The sequence below is a fragment of the Colletes gigas genome, unplaced genomic scaffold (assembly GCF_013123115.1).
Source record: "Colletes gigas isolate AHSC1104 unplaced genomic scaffold, ASM1312311v1 Colletes_gigas_Sc00007, whole genome shotgun sequence".
Taxonomy (NCBI): Eukaryota; Metazoa; Arthropoda; class Insecta; order Hymenoptera; family Colletidae; genus Colletes; species Colletes gigas.
In genome coordinates, this window is record NW_025106636.1 from 730008 (window position 1) to 754492 (window position 24485).

Genomic DNA, 24485 nt, shown 5'->3' on the forward strand with positions numbered 1-24485 from the left:
CGCGGTTTGATCAAATTTTATTCGCGAATATCGAACATCGAATGAAAAATGTCATCAAGGACATTTTGGTCAGCGAAGAAAAAATGTGGATTTTCAAGGTGTCTCGGTGAACGAGAATCGTAACTAGCGGCATAAGGGGTGTCGGTTAAGATCGTTATCGACGGTAGTTAATGCTCTGACCAGCCACTGTTGATGTCACTGGCTGTTCCCGGGCGCACTCTCTCGCATGCTAAAGTATAATAGTTTTCATTCCTTTCACTGTTGTGACTACAACGTAGAACAGGTTGGAGGTATATAAGGAATCGTACACGTAGCTCGTTCTGCCTCGGAGAATAACCGCTGGCGAGATGTGCCGTCATGATCTAGATATATTCAGCGGATCGTTATACCGAACGATCCAGAAAAATCGCCATTAAACGGGGAACATTCAGACCGTTCGAAGCGATTTCACAGCCAGCATCGAGGGTGCTTGAAATTCTTTTTAAAACTTACGACAAATAGATGTGGATAATTCGTGCAGTTTAAATTTATTTACCATCGTTTTTAATTCCTTGATCTATTTGGCCAAGGTTCTAGAACGTTATTACTGCGTTCGACGAGTCTCGAGTGTCTAGATTATGGTATTTAAAGACCACCTGACCAAATTCAGGACCTGTTCGATCCCTCCTGTAATCTACTCGCCGAGAATCGTTTTCGAACTTCTAAAGATAAGTTTTACAAGATCGAACAGTCCCTAAACTCGAGTGCCCGGACTGTAGTACCTAGGGGGATTACGTTGGCTCTGAATGATCCAGTCAACGACGCCAAGGATTGCTTTCCAATCTGAAATAACCTGAATGATAGGCCGGACCTATAACCTCGAAGCATACCTTCACTTTCGATTATCACGGGTACCGTCGAAGCTCAATGGCCATTCGCCGTTGTAAACGGTGACCAACGACAGCAAAGTGGACAGGATCGTTGGCAACTTTCACGGTTGTTCTACGACGAGCCTGCACGTTTATTTCTGGCGAGATTGTTCTACTTTTGTGGCGCACCCGTAAAATCCAACGGCTACGCGGAGCCATCCTGGCTGAGAACTACGAACACACGGAGACCGTGCTTCGATGGAACACGGCAAAATTATGTTTCTTTACGATACCACCGGTAAATTTACTTTGCTCCGAATACGGGCCGCCGGTCGTTTCTCGCGAACGCGTTACAGAGCGATTCGCGGAAATTTTTCAACCTCCGCGGTATTTTCTTGCCGAATACAAAACGGTTAAACTCGTTGGTCAATCGTTACCAAAGCGTTCCTTCGTCCACCTCGTTAAAGTATCGAGAATTGTTCGCGCAAATCCGCGCTGTCGAAACTGAAATCTCTTTCTTTGACTGCCAGTCGAAAATCCTAAAATTGTTTACGGAACCAAAACTTTCATTTTGGGCAATTGTAAACTACACGACTTAAAAGTTGTCGTAGCAGTTGCTTTCGTGACCACGTTAAAATTTACGAAGCCTATTAAAATTGATTTTTTTTTTAACATTTCAACTTGAGAATTCATTGTTTTAGTTTCACTGTTAAAAGTTCTGTCACCCATATATGGGTCACGTGGCGGTCAAAGTGTTAACCGAATAACTGTGTCCGACGAGTATACTCGTCGTGAAAAAAGAGCTAAATCTTATGTTACGAAGAGTATATTCGTCCCGAGTAATAAGTAGTGACAATTTGCAGTTGAAATTGCAATAATTGTACCCATTGCTCAATACCATTCTCTAATAGCAAAATTAGAGCAAGAAATTGATTTGTCAGCGTTTCAGTTAAATAGATAGATTTAAGTAAGTCCCTATTTGTGTTAGAAATAAGGCGCCATTTGTTTCTGCGCCACCTACAATTATTCTGACTCACTACTTTTTTGTAACTTCCGAGAGACCACCATTTTGAAGCTTTCTTAAAAAGGAAAAATCCTAAAAACATATTTGTTGCGGAATTAAAATATTTCTCATCCCAATTTTGGGAGAATAATAACTTTAAATAGATAGATTTAAGTAAGTCCTAAGAAATAATGCGCCATTTGTTTCTGCGCCACCTACAGTTATTCTGACTCACTACTTTTTTTGTAACTTCGAGAAACCACCATTTTGAAGCTCTAATTAAAAAGGAAAAATCCTAGAAACATATTTGTTTCAGAATTAAAATATTTCTTATCCTAATTTTGGGAGAATAGTAACTTTTAATAGATAGATTTAAGTAAGTCCCTATTTGTGTTAGAAATAAGGCGCCATTTGTTTCTGCGCCACCTACAGTTATTCTGACTCACTACTTTTTTGTAACTTCGAGAAACCACCATTTTGAAGCTTCGATTAAAAAGGAAAAATCCTAGAAACATATTTGTTTCAAAATTAAAATATTTTTCATCCTAATTTTGGGAGAATAGTAACTTTAAATAGATAAATTTAAGTAAGTCCTAAGAAATAAGGCGCCATTTGTTTCTGCGCCACCTACAGTTATTCTGACTCACTACTTTTTTGTAACTTCGAGAAACCACCATTTTGAAGCTCTAATTAAAAAGGAAAAATCCTAGAAACATATTTGTTTCAGAATTAAAATATTTCTTATCCTAATTTTGGGAGAATAGTAACTTTTAATAGATAGATTTAAGTAAGTCCTAAGAAATAAGGCGCCATTTGTTTCTGCGCCACCTACAGTTATTCTGACTCACTACTTTTTTGTAACTTCCGAGAGACCACCATTTTGAAGCTTCCTTAAAAAGGAAAAATCCTAAAAACATATTTGTTCAAAAATTAAAATATTTCTCATCTTAATTTTGGGAGAATAGTAACTTTAAATAGATAAATTTAAGTAAGTCCTAAGAAATAAGGCGCCATTTGTTTCTGCGCCACCTAGAGTTAATCTGACTTACTACTTTTTTGTGTGTCTTTTGCCTGTAACGAAGCCTCGTGCTAATTAAATGTGTTTTGCAGAGAGGAAGTCGAGTTTTGCTAAAAATTCCCACATTTGTACAAAAATATTGCCAAAGAACGTGAATTTTGTAATAAACAGAATGATTTTGATGGGGTGACCCAGATGCGCTGTATCCGAAATTTCCATTCGACATACGCGAATATAATTTGCGGAATGATGGGCGTGATTGGACGACGGGTCCGCCATGGGTTTCACCAGCTGCCATTATCACCGTACTCGACTCTGTATTATTCTGATAATGCGACGGGACGCAACCTGTTGTTATCCATCGACGTCTGTCGGCTTAATAGGCAGAACCAGTTTGGAAAGCCGTTACCAGTTCACGCCCACTGATCGAGCCACGATAAAAACGATTCCATCGGCAATCACATTTATTGCAAACCACCGATAACTATAAACATCGACGAATCTAAGACGCTATCGGAATTTTGACTCTTTGGTTGTTCGAAACTAAATTTACGAATTTCAGACACCATTACTGGACTCGTTATAAGTTCTTGTTGTCGAGAGTTTCACGATCGTAAGGCTACTCGTCTCGTCAATGCATTTTTACATTTACGAAGCATTCATAAAACAAATGTATTTTTTTTTTTAATTTGAACAAAATTAAATAGTATAAATCTGACGAATTATTTGAAACTAAATCGTACGTCAAGGGGTACGTTAAGTTCAGGGCATAAGTACCTTATTACTCTGTTATGGGAGATTAAAAAATTACAGAGTTTCGTGGGCATATTTAAAAAATGCAATTGTTCTATTTCAAAGATAGGAACTTTGTAATTTTTTTAAAATATGAATTACACCTCGATCGACGGCTATTTGAGTTTTATACGCGTTAACGGTACCTTTGACCTGATAAAAAATAAACACAGTTTGTCGATAAGGGTATTTCAATTATTTCGTACGATGGGAACGAGTCAAAGGAAACGTGTCCGCGAATAAGGTGAACGGGTTACGCCATGTCCACGGAACACCACCACACGCTACGATATTACTAACTAGGAAGTCGTTGCCAAGATATTTATTTCCAGCTTTTCTCTCTTAATGGGAAAGCGGCACATTTTTTCTACGTTCTTCTTGTTTTTTTTTCTGTTTTTTTGTACTCGTCGCGAAAGTATTCGGTACGTACGGCACGCCAGGTAGCCGGGACACAGCGATTTCTCTAACAAAAAGTGAAAACGAGATACAGGATCGGTTGGCCGAACGCAGAGGAATGACCTAATGATGCGAGACGATCGAAATCCGACGTCGAAGAATCGGAACCGAGTCTCGCGACGCGAAAATCGTTTCCACGCGAAACTTTTTTCGCGATATTTCTCGCGAAATTGCAAGCGACGCACAAGTTGTTGAAAAATCACGCAATATATCAAACAAAAATTGTAAAACTGGATTTTTGCAAATTTATGGCAGTTTATTCTTAAAATGGCGTAAGTCCATTTATGTTCGAATCGAGATATCGAAGGATTTGCGTTGGATTAAATTTAAAAATATGGGTAACAGATGACATAGTAGAATAATGTTATTTAAGAAGCTTCGTTAAAAAGTTATTAATGTTTAAACTTCCACACCTTCTCGAATTTTTTTCTCGAAAATGCGCAAGATTTTTGGGGTATGTCTAATAACCAAAAATGATTGCAATTGACCCCTGCAAACGAAAATAATTTTTTTAGAACGTTTTGAAGAATTTTTTTTGTCCAGAAATTTCTGCACCTACTCGATTTTTTTTCTCGAAACTGGGTACGAATTCGCGAGTATGTGTAATGACCAAAAATGATTGTAATTGACCCCTGTAAGTAAATATAATTTTTTTACGTTGATTTGAAATTTTTAAATTTCGGCGAAAAATTTGTCCACTTATTGAATTTTTTTCTCGAAAGCGGATAGAATTTCGAGGGTATGTCTAATGACCAAAAATGATTGCAATTGACCCCCGCAATTGAGAATAATTTTTCCAGAAGGATTTGAAATTTTTTTTTTCCGCCAAAAAATTCGAGCACCTACCCCCTGTCGATTTTTCTTAGAAATTCGTTTTTTAGAAAACTTGTCTAATACTTTTTTGTAGGTGCCCATGGGCTCTGTTTTAGAAAAAAGTTTCAATGAGATACCTTTACTACTGTAGGAGTTATGGCCGTTTGAAAATTGGACCAGTTTTACAGGGTTTTCTAATGTTAATTATAAGCAAGTTAGTCAAACTTATGCTATTATCTCATTATACGATCACGGAAGTACCATTTTCACTAAATAAAAAAGGTGTTCCAAAGTGTACACGTTAAAGGCAGACTCAATAAATTCTCGTTACCTTTAAAATCGTTCAAACGAATAAAAGTTAACTCAGGCTTCCTCTTTGTACCTTGAACTATTAACCAACGATATAGCAACTCGTATATAATTTGTGCAATATTCGTTACTCGGAAAAATGCAATTTTGCTTCGTTTTCTTCGCGTTTCGGACGATTTTGAATCCGCGATACTCGTCGACGATCGAGGATCGAGAATCGAGAATCGAGAATGTTCGACATCGAATATCAGTGGTCTTATCAACGATCGAGGGTGTCACTTTGTGTCAACGTCTACGTCATCTGGTTGAAAACCAGTTCGCGGCTCGCGAAGGTTCATTGATTCCTCCGGTTAATCCCAAGAGCTCTTCCTGCTCCCATTCGATCGCGTTCAGCTCCGCGTTAATCAGTCCCATAAAAAAAACACACACACACAAACACACATGTACGTACACACGCACACACGAGGATAATTACGTTCCGTAATTAGAATGAACGTTTAGAGTCGATTGGAACAGGCAATGGGATCGTTTTGCACGGACGGTAAAGAAGAATATTTAGCTGTACGCTCACCACGCCCAAACCTGTTACCGGCGCGACCTGAAAACCGGCAAACTCGATATCTTTTATGCCAGAGAGAACAAAAACCGGACTACGGCTCCGGCCATTCTAAAATAGGCTAACCCGAAGAATGTTCGGTGAGCAGTGTTTCAGGAAATGTACGATGTTTCCTGGCAGTTCAGGCACGGACGAGGTATACGAGCAGATCTCACATCCCATTTGCTAAAGAAATACAACAGAGTTTCGACCCTTAGTATGTATTTAGTTTAATGCACGAGTGTAGTCTAAAAAGTTTCGAGCATAACATAGAAATAAGTATTTCTCCGGTTAAATATAGTTTTATTTTTCAGCATAGTCTCCTCTCAAGTCGATATACACTTCTCCTAGCGATGATGTAACCCTTTCAAACCTTCCAAATAGTAGGTAGTGTCGTGCACCTGCAAGTGGGTGCCTAAATTTTTCAACGAAAAAAAAAAATTGCAAATGGGTTCTAAAAAAATTATTTCCAGCTAGGGGGCTAGATTGCAATCATTTTTGGTGAATAGACATAACCCCGAAATCCTACCCACTTTCGAGAAAAAAATTCAATAAGTGGACAAATTTTTCGTCGAAATTCAAAAATTTCAAATCATCGTAAAAAAATTATTTTCGGTTGCGTGGGTCAATTACGATCATTTTTCGTCAATAGACATACCCTTGAAATCCTACCCATTTTCGAGAAAAAAATTCAATAAGTGTCTAAATATTTCGGAAAAATAAAAAATTTCGAATCGTTCTGAAAAAATTATTTTCAATTGCGGGTAGCAATTACAATCATTTTTGATCATTAGACATACCCTCGAAATCCTACCCGTTTTCGAGAACAAAATTCTAGAAGGTATGAAATTTTACGACGGGGAAAAAAATTGCAAATCATTCTGGAAAAAATATTTTTAGTTCCGGGGATCGATTGCAATCATTTCTTGTGAATAGACATACCCCCGAAATCCTGCGCATTTTCGAGAAAAAAATTCAATACTGGCTGAACTTTAAACGTTAATAACTTTTTAGCGAAGCCTCCATCGACAAATTGGTATTCTTGATTTTCGTTTTATTTTGGCCTCTAGAATCCCCCGTTAAAATTTTTCCTAGCGTTGACCGAACACCCTGTAGTTCGCAGGGCTGTTTGCAAAGTTGGCTGTCGCTCGGGACAGAATGCTCGAAAAAGAAGAAGAAAAAAAAGGATCGAAGGACAACCGAGAGATGGTATCGACGCGGAAGAGGCTCGAGTTGAATGGAAGGGAAAATGAAGCGTGGGCCGTGGCTTAATTGGTTGGCATCGCAATTGTCTTATGCACGACCGGACGATAAGGAACTTTCTTGCCTGCTCCTCTTCCGCTCCGCGGATACTTTTGACGCCGGTGAAAACACATCCCAATTTTCTCATACAAATTGTTCTGCGTCTAATTACGTTCGACAGTCCCCCATTTATTCATCCGCTTCCTCTCTAAATACGTTCGCTTTCGACGGTCGTTGACGTACATATCTGATACCGACAACCCTTCGACAAAGTTGCTCAACGATTCTATTATTTAGAGTTTAAATAAGATCACGGTAGATTGTTATAGTACGAGAGTGGTCACAGAAGTACCTGGCCTGTACCTGAGGTATAGATGGCGGTTATTCTTTAAAAAAAAATGACTATGGTCGGGAAAGTACCATCCTTGCAGAGCTCAGGTTTCAAGCTTGAAGACGCTACATTGTTCGATATTCGATCGACAGCGATTAACCCTTTACACTCCGAATTATATTTCAATCTTGTTACCAGCAGCTCCCAAAGCTTTTAAGTCTTTTATTTTTTGTTAATTTACCTGATAAAATATCTGTTTTATTTATACTGTTGTTGTGTTTTGTAACTTTCAAGTGTACGATATCTCTTTGGTTTGGGCTTGAAGAAATGGTGAGTGGGAGTTTGACGAAGAAGCTCCTCAGATAAAAATTTACGTCGAATCACACTCGACATAGGAGTGCAAAGGGTTGATAGCGAAGGCTCTCAGTGAATTTGTAAACATGGGGAAAATTGGTCATCGTTGTTTCATTTGGAAGGTCTCGCGGTCCAACCAATATCGAAATTGAGCTAGATTCTGCTCTAAGGGAGTCTGTTCCTTCGTTTGCAACGATAAAATATTGGCAGAGTTTAAACGAGGCCATACGAGCTGCCAATAGGAACACCGCGGTGGACGAGCAAATGAAGCGACCATACCGAAAATGGTGAAGAAAATCTACAAGCAAAACGGTATTGAACAATCGTTGACTGAAAGTGCGCGAGCTTGCAGACATGGTAGACATTTATGAGAACAGGTATGAGGAAAATACCGGTAGGTTTAGTGTTGAATAGAATTTGATTTGTGCTCTATGGCGGAGAAAATTAAATGGCGTTTGGTCCGCGCCTTACACGTCCAACTATTGGGTCTTTTACCTTATCGTTACGGCACCGAGAACTCTGTCGGTCTATCGTCGTTGACGTTGTCGTCGTCCTATTTTTGGAGAAGCCTCGGTCGACTCGACCGTCAATGTGGTGGGGTTGGTTGCTTGCGACCATGGACCACCGCTCGCGCCATTTATGGGCGCGGCGCGACGAATGGTCACTATACCGAATTGTACTATGTAACCCTGAAACGTTGCTTCCACCCCCCAAACAGACTCTGCAACGCTCCATTATTCCCCTCTACCCAATCACATAAAAGATCGAGCATTCTCGACACCCAAATTTTCATCTTCGACATTATACACGCCCGCCATTTTCTATTCTTTCGACGCAATAGAATAGTCTAAATACTGATTCGACACTGCAAATATCTGGTAGATAAAGCGTCGTGAATTATACAAATTATTTCTATGCTTTCCTTCGCCCCTTGCCCGAGTGATAATATATTTTCATCTTCGATATTATATGTCCGCCATTTTCTATTCTTCCGACTTGAATAATCTAAATATTGGTTCGACACTACTGGGAAAAATTTTAATGGGAGATTCTGGAGGCCAAAATAAAACGGAAATCAAGAATATCGATTTGTTGATGGAGGCTTTGTTAAAAAGTTATTAACGTTTAAAGTTTCGCCAGTATTGAATTTTTTTCTCGTAAATGCGCAGGATTTCGGGGGTATGTCTATTCACAAGAAATGATTGCAATCGACCCCCGGAACTAAAAATATTTTTTCCAGAATGATTTGAAATTTTTTTTCCCGTCGTAAAATTGCATACCTTCTAGAATTTTTTTCTCGAAAACGGGTAGGATTTCGAGGGTATGTCTAATGATAAAAAATGATCGTAATTGACCCCCGCAAACGAAAATAATTTTTTTACAATGATTTGAAATTTTTTTTTCCTGTCGAAAAATTTCACACCTTCTCGAATTTTTTTCTAGAAAGTGGGTAGGATTTCGGGGGTATGTCTAATGATAAAAAATGATTCTAATTGACCCCCGTAACCGAAAATATTTTTTCCAGACCGATTTGAAATTTTCGAATTTAATTGTTAATAACTCTTAACCGAAGCTTCCATCAACAAATTGGTATTCTTGATTTTCGTCTTATTTTTGCCTCTAAAATCCCTTATTAAATTTTTTCTGAACATCGAGTGTACCGAACGAATTTAAACAAAATCGAAATGTTCGAACAAAGTATTTGTAATTAAATCGTACGTTATAGGGTTGATCCTCCCTATGTCGTTGATTCCAGCAATCCTAAAGGGGTATTATAATTTTCTCTGGCGTTTAGGAGCAGTTTACGGATCTTTCCAACGAATCGAAAGCTGCTTATTGTATCTTAGATGTGTATAAATAATTATCCCGCCACCTCTAGGATATATCCGCGAGTAATTAACGATCACCGACGTGGAGACTGGAGCTTCAAGTGCAGGTGGGCAACGCTGGGATGTGTATATTTCACGTTCTCCGGTTACTTTCACTGCTGTCGCTGTACTGTCGATTCGTAATGTTCTCGCAGCGCGTTAGGTAACGCGACGAGTAATGAAGCAACAGTACGGAAAGAAAGTGGTAATTTGATAGGAAATTTCGAGTTTCGTACGCTTCGTAAATCACGCGTGCGGATTCTGCGCCGGAGAAACGCATTCAAAGACGCGCATGCGCTCGAGAAAAAAAGAGGGAAAAGAGGAACCAGACAACTTGCAATTACTACTTCGAACGTGTTTTTGTTTATAATAATTTCACCGATACCTCGACGAACGTAAACATTTCTCGAATTTTACTATATATCAAATTCGAATAATTCTATTTAAACTTTATTATCTATTTTCTTTCAAGTTTTAAACATTAGAAATATTTAAATTTTTTTCACACTTTTAAGAACATTTTCTCGCTACATTTATTCGCACGGAATCATTCTACTGGCAGTCGCATGATTGAGCAACGTGTGCATTCCGAAACGCTTAACCTAAATTTGATAACCTATATGCGACCGGTTGCATAAATCGCTGTGAAATGATAACGTGTCAACAGCCCCGCGACGTTCCAAGATTAAAAGTAACTTAGTAAACAATTCGACAACTGGATATAAAATATTCTCAAAAAGTTACGTTCCATTTTACCTGCAAATATTATTTACCATTTTTCCCAATGGAATACCGTTAGAGAATCGATGATGGTCGTTATCGATAGGAACATATTGTTTTGTTTTTCTGTCGTTGTCAAATATGTCTCCCTGAGAGTACGCATCGCCTTTGTATGCACACGTGTTTAATTTACTTCTAAATAACAGTTATATCGAATGTGTCAGCTCATTACAAAACCCCAACAAATACCCTAAATCTTATTTATCTGATTCGAAAGTAAATCGAACTCTAACAATAAGCAAAATGCACGAATCTGATAAAGGAACGTTTAAAACACTTCGAGGGACGTAATCACTGACCGTGGGTCTCGATATTAATCTACTATCGTTCGTAACGAGTGTCCCGAAGCGTCCGCCATGTTTGGTAATACGTTCCCCGCAGTCGATGCGACTATTTTTATTTTACAACGTGACTTACCACATTGCCTGCACCGAGACCGGCTTGAAGATGTGCTGTCGGCCGCAAACGCTGACGCTGAAGCCTCTGCAACGAAAAACAGACAAAGGAATTAAAAGTTTGAACCACTCGGAACGTTCGAGTATCGTCTTGTACAGGGTGGCGAGAACCTATTGTATCGACGAGCTATTTTATTGCTAACCGTGAGGAATCGACTTCACCGTTGTATTCAACTCGATGCTATTTTTGAGCGCGTATAGCTCGTTACGTTTTTCACCCTGTTCGTAAAACAACACTCGATCATTCGGGGATGCTCTGCACTCGCAAAGAAATCTACGGAAGATCGAACCTTCGTTTTCTGGACAAACGAAACTCAAAATTCATCGCGTGAGCCACGATGTCGCGATAAATTACACGATATCGAACGGGGGGGGGCACAGTCTGAATATATTTCTCCCCCTTCAAATTAAAAATTTAATGGTACACGTTTGAAAAGTTGTAATTAAATTAACGCAAGGGGGTTACGGAATTAATACCTTAATTTTGAAACTATTGAGTGTTTACTTTGAAAGATATTACTACCAGCCACGTTAGGTACCATTTTATAATTTTTTTAATTCCACGAACACTGCTGATACAATATTTTCTTCTAAAAAAGTTTGTCAAGAGTGTTTACTTTGCTCGTAGAGACGAGGAGTAAAAATAAGTAGTAATCGAGCGAAAATAATCTTTTGGCATCGGGGTGGAAGGGGAATCCAAGATGGCGGTAGGCAACCTAGGGAACGCCTCTGCTCTCCGGGAATCCTTTGGCAGAGGCTGTGCTTGTTTATTACGTGTCTCTGGCAGACACGACGATCATTCAAAAATCTCGATCTCGCTGTTCGAAGCACGATTGTCACGCGGACGAGCAAACCCCCAACTCCCTACTCGCAATTGCAATTGCGATTGCGATTGCAATTGCAACGGTAACGCAACTACTCGCTTGCAGGCGCGTTACGACACGCACTGCACATCTGGTATAACCGTTAATTACGCATTATGTAAAAGCCCCAACTTGTGGAAAACCACGCGAACCTCGAGCTACTGGTTACTCTATAAACGCAAATTCGATGCTCATTTCCAAAAACCAATTCCGTCGTCAGATTTCTCCTGTAGCCTCCATTGATTCAATATTATATTTTCTACTCGTAAAAATTTAAAAAAACTATTTTGAAATACGTATATTAGAGTTGTCAAAAATTTTTCAAATCGTTCTAAAAAAATTATTTCTGGTTACAGGGGTTAATTACAACCATTTTTGGTCATTGGACATACCCTCGAAATCCTACCCAGTTTCGAGAAAAAAATTCGAGTAGGTACTGATATTTTTGGACGAAATTAAAAAATGTCAAATCACACTAAAAAAATTATATTTAGTTACAGGGACCGATTAGAATTATTTTTGATCAATAGACATAACCCCGAAATTCTACCCACTTTCGAGAAAAAAATTCGAGAATGTGTGAAATTTTTCGACAAAATTAAAAAATTTCAAATCCTTCTGGAAAAATTATTTTCGGTTACAGGGGTTAATTACAACGATTTTTGGTCATTGGTCATACCCTCGAAATCCTACCCAGTTTCGAGAAAAAAATTCGAGTAGGTACTGAAATTTTTGGACGAAATTAAAAAATCTCAAATCACACTAAAAAAATTATATTTAGTTACAGGGACCGATTAGAATTATTTTTGGTGAATAGACATAACCCCGAAATTCTACCCACTTTCGAGAAAAAAATTCGAGAATGTGATATTTTTCGACGGGGGAAAAAAATTTCAAATCATTCTGGAAAAAATATTTTTAGTTCCGGGGGTTGATTGCAATCATTTCTTGTGAATAGACATACCCCCGAAATCCTGCGCATTTTCGAGAAAAAAAATTCAATACTAACTGAACTTGAAACGTTAATAACTATTTAACGAAGCCTCCATCAACAAATTAGTATTCTTGATTTTCGTCTTATTTTGGCCTCTAGAATCCCCCGTTAAAATTTTCCCCAGGGTTGGTCGAACGCACTGTATAAATAAAATTTATTCTTTTATCAACCAGACCCCTATACACTAATGTAATTTAGAATTAATAGTTTCTATTCTTTATCGTGACTAAAATTACAATGGGACAAAGTAGAAATTGTTTAGTGCCCGAATGTTAGAGGTATTCACCGTAGGTTTTCGAGAAAAGCACGGGAAGGAGACGCGTTGCTCGCGAACGGTACATTGGGAGTCTCAGATCGAGAAACGCATTTGGCTACCGGTGTGTAAAGGTGAACACGAAGGCCGCCGCCACTCTCTTTCGCTCGGGCAATACGGGCGTAGGGAAATGGAGCGCGTTCGCAGTACGGCCACGTTAGAACAAGCCTACTTGACAGGTGAGCCTCCCCAAGGTCACGGTGGAAGGTCGTGCCTGCAGTCGCGGAGCCATCGACTAGGGTCATACCGTTTCTCGACTGGTTCGTTTCGTCCGGAGCGTACGCAGGAATCGGTCGGTGCATCGCTAACGGCGATTTGCATTCCTATTATTCGCGATGGAGTTGGGACTCCGGAGAGGCCGGAGTTTCAACAACGTTACTCATACGGCCAACCTTTACAGGTGGTTGCACCGAATCCAGCTTTCGCATGGCGCGCTATCTAAATATGATTCACACCGTGCGTATGCACCGATACACAAAACCATGCGTTCTCCCAACGAAATTACCAGGTTTCTATGTTTCTGGGAAATAGCTGAAAAACAGTCAACGTACCCGTCGCCGTCGAGAGTAATGGCAGTGTCGGCCAGAACCCGAAGTACCAGACCTACGGTCGCCCTGTCGTGACAATCGATACCAAGAAGGCAACTCTCCTCGGCATCTTGCCTCCCCGTACAGGACACGACCACCAAATATCGCGTCCTCCCTTGATGCACCGACTCGAGTTTCACTGCCTGAAATCAGAATACAGAGTTAGAAGAGGAAAGAAAATAGAGAACCTACGTGAATCTACTTTTTCGATCTTTGCTCCTACAGTAAGGAGCATAACAGAACCAACAATAATTGAGAGGCATGGTAATTTATCATTTTTACGATACACACTAGCTTCTAATTGGGCGCAAAAATCAACCGATTTTTTTTAACTCTGTCGAAAAATTTCACATCTTCTCGAATTTTTTTCTCGAAAATGGTTACGATTTCGAGGGTATGTGCAATGACCAAAAATGATTGTAATTAACCCCTATAATTAAATATAATTTTTTTAGAACGATTTGAAAAATTTGTTTTTGTACAAAAATTTCTGCACCTACTCGATTTTTTTTCTCGAAATTGGTTAGGATTTCGAGAGTATGTGTAATGACCAAAAATAATTGTAATTAACCCCTGTAACTAAATATAATTTTTTTAGAACGATTTGAAAAATTTTTTTTTGGCCAAAAATTTCTGCACCTACTCGATTTTTTTTCTCGAAACTGGGTAGGATTTCGAGAGTATGTGTAATGACCAAAAATGATTGTAATTAACCCCTGTAAGTAAATATAATTTTTTTACAATGATTTGAAATTTTTGAATTTCGACGAAAAATTTGTCCACTTATTGAATTTTTTTCTCGAAAGTGGGTAGGATTTCGAGGGTATGTGTAATGACCGAAAATGATTGTAATTAACTCCAGAACCTAGAAATAATTTTTTTAGAATGATTTGGAATTTTTGAATTTTGAGTTTAATTTCGTCTCATTTTGAACTCCCTGTACAACACTTTTGATTATTGGTTCAGTTATGCTCGTTACCGTAGGTCGAAAACTAAAACCGTACTGCAACATTTCCGAGTTTTACACACCTTTGGATCCCAAGTATGGTTTCTGAAACTCGTTAAAAGTCGTTCCGGAATTACGCGAAGCATGAACGTACAAAAAAGTTGTGCACTTAAGTGCTTACACCGTTTTGTTAATCAACCACCGACCTTTTTGTCGTAACCGAATAAATTTCTCGGTCTGCGAGCCCAACAGTAATAGTTTTTTTTATCATTTCCTGATACTGTTAAGATTCCTCGATAAGGAAACTGTACTTATCGACGTTGGTACACGAGGATACAAAGATACAAAGAAACTAAAATATCTTCAAGTATATTCAAACGTTCGTTGAGTTAAAAATCCAACACTGTTTTGGTTGTTCTCAACATTAAAGTTGAACAAAATTTGCGTTTGTATCGTTATTTTTTTTTTAAATTATTTTAGGCAATTCATAGAAATTAATATTAAATCAATATCACAAAGTTATTTACATAAATTATACCAATTATACTAGTTCTATATAAAAAAAAAGATAAATCATCGCGATTATCTCGTGCAAACTAGCATAATTGCTTTTGCCTTGAATGACATGAAGTTACAGGTCGCTGAATTTCATTTAAAAGGAGCTGTCGAAGCGCAAAAAACAAAGCGTGTACTCCACTTTCTAAAACACGTTCTTTATTCGACGCAGGCGAGCGTTTATATTATTTTTCGAGAAATAAAATGTTTCCGCAGTGAACGTTTATCCGAGTCTCGTTAAATAACTATTTGTAGAAACGCAGGACATATTAATCAAGAATTCATTAAACGATGTTAAAGGAAACGTACCACTGCGTTTAATCGAGTGTCGCGGGACCATAATGGCGGCCATGTACACCGAAAACAAAAGGATCCGCAGTAAAGACGAGGAAAAATAAATTATCCAAAGTTCTCGACGCTTTACCGACCGAGTAGCGGGGTTGACTCTACGTTATCGACCCTACAGAATTTTTTTGAACACATCAAACTATTTTACCGATCGAGACACGAGTATCTGAACACTTTACCGACCGGTAGCGGGGTTGACTCTACGTTATCGACCCTACAGAATTTTTTTTAACACATCAAACTGTTTTAACGATCGAGACACAAACTTATTAACTATAGTTTTTTAATTGGTGATCAGTGGATCCTCCCTTTAGTTTAATAATTTCTTCCAACCATTTTTGAACGATGTATATATCCATAGAAATATTAAATAAAACTTTTACAACTTACTACATTGTTCGCTTATTACAGGGTAATTGAATCTAATAAAATTGTCCATTTTCCTAGGTTACCAGTCGATAAAGTATTAAAAATACTACGAGGCGTACAAATGCTTCCCCGACTCGTAGTTATCATCGAACGCCAACACTATCGTGGACATCGAAACGGAGAGTCCGACATCGAAGCACGAGATCCGCAGTTTGGCGGACGATAAAATCTCCAGACGTTTCTTCTGCACTCAGACGGCACTCGAAAGTGTAGCTACAACGTCGTCTCGTGTACGAATATCTTCAGTGCCTCTTGGTCCGTACGTACGGCCTTGAAGAGGGCGAGCCAAGATTAACGCGAGACGAGTTACCTAAGGTCGCATTTGCCCAGCTACTTCAAACCGTCTCCAGTTTTTTCCCCATGTTCCTTCAGGTAACGGACAGAGGCTCCGTGTGTTTGCAAATCGTCCAACTGTTAAGGGGGCGCGAGAAGATCCGAAAGAATTTCAGCCAAATTTCTCGGGGAATTTTTAGCGAATATAAATTCACAAGATTCGATTCTACAATTGCTTTTGTTGCGTTGAGGTGGTACTACAGTTATGGTCGGTGGTGCAAAGCCTCGATATCTGAACCGTGATCAAGAGGAAGCTCGCCTAGATCGTTCAATTCCCCGAGTCACAAGGATCCCACGAAGGAATCGCGAAAGGTCACCGTGAAAGTGTTTCGCGATCGACGATGTGTGGATTCCACACGCGAGCGCGCATTTCTACGTGTGTGTTATCGATATGATGTCGTGAAACGAAAGCGAATTGTCACGAAAAGGGGGAGCAGCGAGCCAAAAGGTTCCTCGAACGGTCTTTCTGTTTCCCTTTCTATCTAGATCGATGATAAATTCACACGATCGCTTCGTTGCTTGCTGCAATCGAGTCCTACGCGCGCCGATCAACACTCGAACACCATGTTCGTGTGTGTGGATCGAGGATGCTTGTTCGTATAGAGGGCACGCATCGAACCCGTAGCAATTTCACTGCGAAAACAGAGATCACGTTTCGACGTTTCTAGGTTGCATCGAATCGCGTGGAAACTCGCCACTTTAGCAACACTAGGAGATCAGGCTTGCGGATTACTCTACGCCCTTTTTGCACAGGATTGTACAAATGTACCTTTAAATTTGAATATCAGTCAAACGCCATGTTTGTTTCTTGTCACTTTTATTTTATTTCTAATCTATTAGGTTAATTGCATTTTTAACCAGCCAACTTTATTCTAAACCGTATTCTCATTATATTGTATATAATAAGTTTATCCCTTCGATCTTTCATTTATCTTAAATGAAATAATAACTAACTGAGTTTCGCTGTAAACGCAAGATTAAAATTTTATTAAATTAAAGCTATTATTTCATGTAGATTTGTGTGAGAAAGAGCGACTTTTTCTTCAGATAATCCTAGCCAATTCGACTCTTCTTTCTTTCCTCTGCTCCTATCACTCCGCCGCCATCTTGATCTCCAGGCATGCGCACTACGTAGCTAGTTCAAAATGTGTTTCAGGAGGACTACGATAGATTTAAATATCTTCTATCGTATTCCTCTTGCATGTATATTGTCACAGCTGATGTTTCAAGACTTGTTTGTAAACAAATTTTGTTCGATTCTGTGCAATTTCTTTGGCGTCCCGTCAAATATGGAGTTTCGAGTGATCCACGAAATGATCATTTTCGGTAACGAAGGAAATAAAGATAAAATATAAAACTGTTTCAATGCTGTAATCATGGATGAATTTAAAAGTAGGTTAAAATCACGGAAATAAACATCATTTTTAATGCAAAAACGAATACAAGTCTTGTTTTCTTTGAAATATCAAGCTTTTTGCTGCGAGGTTTGTCATTTTTCTTCAATTTGCGAAAAAATTGATAAAAACGCGTACAATGAAAACCGAAAGTTAGTCGCGAAAGCGTTGTTCCTGACTCGGTATTAAAAGGTGTCGAGTTCGCTCGCGTCGAATCAGTTTCACGCTTACAAAGCGTTCTGTTAACCGTTTCGAAAGTAGGGCAAGTTTATCGGATGTCGTGACAGCAGCTTAGGTGAGCACAGCCATGTTTTTAACCTACTGTCGCCGTGCTTAATTATGGCTAATTCGTTTTCCAGCGGACGAGACCACTCGCGTCCCTCCAATAACGCCTTAATGTCGACGAATGCGGTGGTGGTAACCTCTTTGTACTTTCTCTTTAGGTCTGCGAACAGACCCCCCCTCGTTACTAAATTCTATCCCTTTCTACAAAGGTCTTTTGTTCCTTCGACCTTTGAATCGCGCGGTGAAAGTTGTCGAACGGAAGAATCGTTTTCGTTGCGCGAGCCAAATCTGTTTTCCCAATTAATGGCTTCGCGTTTTTAGTTTTATTGACCTCCGATTGGTTTCTCGATCGTGAGAAAAATTGGGCTCGTACGTAAAAGCGTTGTTGAATCATGTTCCCAGGCATCGTGGCGTACATGTAACGGTATTGTATAATTGCACACGAGTCGATACGATTAACGCATCCAGTGAAAATGTTAAAAGCTGCCTTCCGACAGCTTTGCTACGAAAAAAGAGATCGTGTATTTGTGTATACTGTAATAGTGATTCGTTTCGATGAGTAAATAATAAAACGCTTGTTTCTTATGAACTGTTGGTTTTTTAAACTGGTATTAATCCAATTTTAATCCAACTATTTAAAGCTTTAGCCTTACAATGATGGTTGGAAATTAAATGGTAAGGCAAGGGGTTGAATGGTTGAAAAATTGGATTTATACCAGTTTGAAAAACCAACAATTCATATGAAACAAGCGTTTTATTTTTATTTAGCGAAACGAATCCACCATTACAGTAGACGAATACGATATTTTTTTTTCTAGTTAGATGTTTGAATACATTAAAAAGAAAGCTTGTCAACGGATGTGCCCCACGTTGAAAACACTGGTTCTTGTCCCAACAGTGTCTAACAAAATGGAGATTAGAGTGTTCCCCAAGAATCTGTATTAGGACCATAGTTATTTGAAACCAACCTCAACGACGTACCAAAAATTGACGAAAACTAAAATTGCACTTTTTGCTGACGACACCGTCATATACAGGGTGTTCAAAGTGGAGCAACGTTGGGGCGCGGTCAAATAGAACTACTTTGGGATGGATATTGCTGACATTACTTTATACTATCTATATTATACCTCTCTATCGATATTATAATTACAATTAAAAATTACTATTAAAAAAAAAAACTACTTCGTGAAAAAGAGTACCACATTTGGTAAAAATAGCTGGAAAAAATTGATAAGAGACCAGTTTCTTTAAATTTATAGCAAATCATCATTGCAGTGTACCAATGATAGGAACTGTATTTGTTGTATAATACAATGACGAGACCATTTTGTAAATTGGAAGGTATTACCCTAGTTTCCATCAGTCTCTATGGGGGCAATTAAAAAACTACGAGTTTACGACATTCGTCCGGATATAAATTAATATCCAGGAGAATTCTCATTGGGTAGAACGGATACTATAAAGCAGCCAAGCGTTGTTCGTCCGTCAATTCGACGCGCAACCTGTTTTAAAGTAGACTTCTTTCTATCTCGAGCTTTACGTACAATCTGACCACGACTCGACTAACGAGTTTTTATCGGGCTAATAAACGGATCGGTGAAACGACGCCAGTTCTGCAAGATACGCTCCGGGATCATCCGAGAATGTTCGTTCCAGTTGCACAGGTGTCCTCCTCAATTCCATCGTGCATAAAAGCTTGAATAATTATATCAGGTTGGTGGAAAAATAATTGCAGCTTCGAAATAGAAACTTTCAAACAATTATACAGAGGGTTCGGTGAAGCCTGAGGGAAATTTTAATGAGGGATTCTAGGGGCCAAAATAAGACGAAAATCGAGAATACCAATTTGTTGATGGGGGCTTCGTTAAAAAGTTATTAACAATTAAATTTACATATTTCAAATCGTTCTGGAAAAATTATTTTCGGCAGCGGGGGTTAATTATAATCATTTTTGGTGAAGAGACATACCCCCGAAATCTTGCGCATTTTCGAGAAAAAAATTCAATAAGTGGATAAATTTTTTGGCGGAATTTTAAAATTACAAATCATTGTCAAAAAATTATTTTCGGGTTGGGGGGTCAATTACTAATATTTTTGGTGAATAGACATACCCTCGAAATCTTGCGCATTTTCGAGAAAAAAATTCAATAAGTGGATAAATTTTTTGGCGGAATTTTAAAATTACAAATCATTGTCAAAAAATTATTTTCGGGTTGGGGGGTCAATTACTAATATTTTTGGTGAATAGACATACCCCCGAAATCTTGCGCATTTTCGAGAGAAAAATTCAAGAAATGGACAAATTTTTCGGTGAAATTGAAAATTTTAAATCATTGTAAAAAAATTATATTCGGTTGCGGGGGTCAATTACAATCACTTTTGGTGAACAGACATACCCCCGAAATCTTGCGCATTTTCGAGAAAAAAATTCAATAAGTTGACAAATTTTTCGGTGAAATTCAACAATTTGAAATCATTGTAAAAAAATTATTTTCTGTTCCGGGGGTCAATTACAATCATTTTTGGTCAATAGACATACCCCCGAAATCCTACCCACTTTCGAGAAAAAAATTCAATAAGTGGACAAATTTTTCGTCGAAATTAAAAAATTCCAAATCATTGTAAAAAAATTATCTTCGGTTACGGGGGTCAATTGCAATCATTTTTTGTCAATAGACATACCCCCGAAATCCTACTAGTTTTCGAGAAAAAAATTCAGTACTGGCGGAACTTGAAATGTTAATAACTTTGTAACGAAGCCTCCATCAACAAATTGGTATTCTTGATTTTCGTCTTATTTTGGCCCCTAGAATCCTCAGTTAAAATTTTTCCCAAGGTTGGTCGAAAACACCATGTATATGTTAGGAATAAAGTTTTTTAATCCAAGTAAAAAGCAAAAAAGCAGAAAACCGGTGTCAAATAATAATTGACTGTTTTGCCCGGTTACGGAGGCGAGATTTCATCGGATTTACGGGGCGAGTCGTCTTTACGCAACCGTGGCCATAATTTTGTCTCGCGTTGAGCAATCGCGATTATATCAGGAGGGAACGCGTGCACATTTTGACACGGCCCGATTGCAAAACCGTGCCTTTTGTCAGCAAACGGAATCGCTAAAGTTCGCGGACCAGTTGTTTCGTCGCGGACCGTGACCAACCTGCCGTGATATAATCGTTTATGTAATCACCGTCTCGCGAATTTCGTTATTCCTGCTGGATTCGGTATTATCGATGAGAGAAACGTTCGCAGAAAATACTCTGTACTCTGTGCAAAATCCCTCTGTAACTGAATTAACACGTTCATTGTCACGGTGGTCACCGGTGACCGTCACTTTCAACACCCAACATATTACAATATTTACAAAATTGTAAAGAACGCTATTTAAATTTGAAATATTCTAAAATAACAAATTCACCATCGAATTATCGAGCATTTCTATGTTTCACGCTATAATTTCAACAAATGTTGAGGATATCTTTGGACATGGAAAACTGTCATGGCGGTTAAGGTGATAAAAATAAATTGAAAAATAGGAACGAAACAAAGTTGCCAGTTGAACACATCTTGACAACTTGCCCTAAATACAATATAAAGAGGATTCAACATAAGCTACAAAATTCACTAACGATCCTACGAGAAATAGACTCATGCAAAAAATATGTTTGAAACTTATTAAAAGACATTAAAGTATACCAATTGCTCTAAATATGATCAGTTCCACTAGGTAACCCAATTGTGGTCACTAATAACCAACAAGGTGCATGTGACTTAAAACGCTCAGTTGCCAGTTTTCTACTTTCAAATAATAGGAATAATTCGTTAAATTTCAAGTGGCTAGACAAGTTTTTCGGATGAAAAAATTACCCAGGGAAGAGAGAATTTTGTCGAAGAGGAGAGCCTCATTGTTTGGCGTAGCAAGGCAAATGGAAAAAGAGGCGAAAAGAGGACGCGATGGTGGCCAGAAGCTGGTCGTAAAACCCGTTTTAGCGCGTTCGAGTGCCGCGATAGCCCAGTTTCGTTCGGAGGGTCGTTCGAATATTGAAATTAGAGTTCTCGAGACGCTCGCAACAGCGGCCAGCGATTCGATTGTTCCATCTGCTGAACCGGTCCGATTAGCAGAAATAAAACAGCTCTCGAAATTGAGGCGTTGGATGGGAAAAGAGCCACACGTGCCATTTCCAGAAAATCAATTTCAAAAGTAACTTTATTTCGACCTTTCTGTACCATTTTCCACGTGTTCTCTTTAATCTTCAAACGCGTTAATCGTGAAAGTTTCCTTTTCTCGATGCAATCTTGATTTTGTACTTGTAAAATTTCCAATAAATTTCCAATAATTGTAAATCTCACTTCTGTCGACAAAGTAGAGCAGGTAATCGATCGCCACGTGGTGAATTACTTATTGATTATAGATCAGTCTGTAATGTAATGTAACACATTTTATACGGGTAATTGTTTTCTCATGAAACACATGTAAGCTTTGTGTATGTGTCGGTGAGCTAGAGATAGAGGGAGCAGTTGAGAAGTTGAATATAGTAGTATAGTATAATAATAGTTTTTCGGTAGAAGACTCGATTTACGTTTTTTAACAGTCCAGCAGGAATGCAAAAATATTTAAAAAAAATACCAAAGAGAACATAAAGAAACGCGTTTTTCGGCGGAGAACTCGATTTGCATTTTTTAACAAAGTCCAGCAGGAATGCAAAAATATTAAAATAAAAAACGTCTCGCAGAAGGAAGTCCCGATCCCATTGATGGGGGAGAAAGAAAAAAAAAAAACTAGTCGTGTAAACCAGTCGTCTTAAGTCGGCTCTCGAGCGGAAGCGCTCGTTTCTCATCGGCCACGACCTCGATGCATCGTGTTCGCCGACGACCCGCGCATGTGGGTCGCCTTTAGCCCACTTCGCGATAGTTCCAGCGACACCCGGTGACTCGGATCGATCCCACGTGGAAAGTTTTAGGTCGCCGTGCGCGCGCGAGACCGGTGACAGTACTTACGTATAATGTTCCAATTCGAACGCCAGTTTTCAGCGACACTTTGACGGCTGCTGTCACGCGCACGTGACACTCGGTATACATAGTCGTGCATTATGCGTTCATCGCCATGAACGGTGTCTGGTGAACCGGACTTTCGAGTATACAATCGATTCCTCAACGTGTTTCTCCATTTGAGAATTATTATATAGTTTATCCAATCCAGGAATTTTATTTTAATTTTATTGTTACGGATATTTAAATAATATTAAGGTGATTATGCCATAGATTTGATAATTCAAGAGCAATACCGCTTTGAAGTGAAAATAATTTAACTTTTAATTGTTATAACTCTTTAAATATTGGGTTTACGGCATAAATACTTTAATACTTTTTTGTAGAGCTTGGAACACTGCATTGAACGGTCCAATAAAAATTATAGAGTTATAATACCGAAAGAAGTGAAATTTTATTTAATACAACAAAATATTAACTTTTTTAGGCATTTTTGTTACCGATGCTGATGGAAATAGTTTTCCCAACTTATTGAGGCCAAAATAAGACGAAAATCGAGAATACTAATTTGTTGATGGAGGCTTCGTTAAAAAGTTATTAACGTTTAAAGTTTCACACCTTATCGAATTTTTTTCTAGAAACTGGGTAGGATTTCGGGGGTATGTCTATTCACCAAAAATGATTGTAATTGACCTCCACAACTGATTATAATTTTTCCAGAACGATTTGAAATTCTTTTTCCGCTGAAATATTTAGGCACATATTCGAATTTTTTCCTCGAAAATGAGTAGGATTTCGGTGGTAGATCTATTCACCAAAAATGATCGTAATTGACCCCCGCAACAGAAAATAATTTTTTTACAATGATTTGAAATTTTTAAATTTCGACGAAAAATTTGTCTACTTATTGAATTTTTTTCTCGAAAGCGGATAGGATTTCGGGGGTAGGTATAATGACCAAAAATGGTTTTATTTAACCCCTGTAACCGAATATAATTTTTCCAAAACGATTTGAAATTTTTTAATTTTGTCTAAAAATTTCACACATTCTGGAATTTTTTTCTCGAAAGTGACTAGGATTTCGAGGGTATGTCTATTCACCAAAAATGGTTATAATTGACCCCTGTAACTAAATATAATTTTTTTAGTATGATTCGACATTTTTTAATTTCGTCCAAAAATTTCAGTTGCTACTCGAATTTTTTTCTCGAAACTGAGTAGGATTTCGAGGGTATGCCCAATGACCAAAAATGGTTGTAATTAACCCCTGTAACCGAAAAGAATTTTTCCAGAAAGATTTGGAATTTTTCAATTTAATTTTGTTAATAACTTTTTAACGAAACCTAAATCACGAAATTGATGTTCTTGATTTTCGTCCTAATTTGGCCTCTAGAATCTCCCATTAAAATTTCTTCCCCTCTGGTGGCCGAACACCCTGTATATGAATCTGTAATCACTTTAGCGATGACTAATAAACGACAACGATACTCTTTTGAAAAATAATTCATACTATATGTGGTTTTGTTTATATCAACTATTTATAAACTTCTATTTGTCCCCTCTATTTCGTCGAACCTGAAAATATTTC

General features: G+C 38.3%; 1 protein-coding gene across 3 annotated transcripts in view; it reads right to left on the bottom strand.

Moving 5' to 3' along the window:
• The window catches only part of LOC122396505 (protein phosphatase Slingshot), a 63881-nt gene that overhangs the window by 12332 nt on the left and 27064 nt on the right, over positions 1-24485 (bottom strand). For all 3 annotated transcript variants that reach the window (XM_043394990.1, XM_043394992.1, XM_043394991.1), the window contains 2 exons: positions 13586-13764; positions 10827-10892 (listed from right to left, as the gene is read on the bottom strand). In XM_043394990.1, the coding sequence (XP_043250925.1) occupies positions 10827-10892; positions 13586-13764 (245 nt within the window). The remainder of the gene's footprint in view (positions 1-10826; positions 10893-13585; positions 13765-24485) is intronic.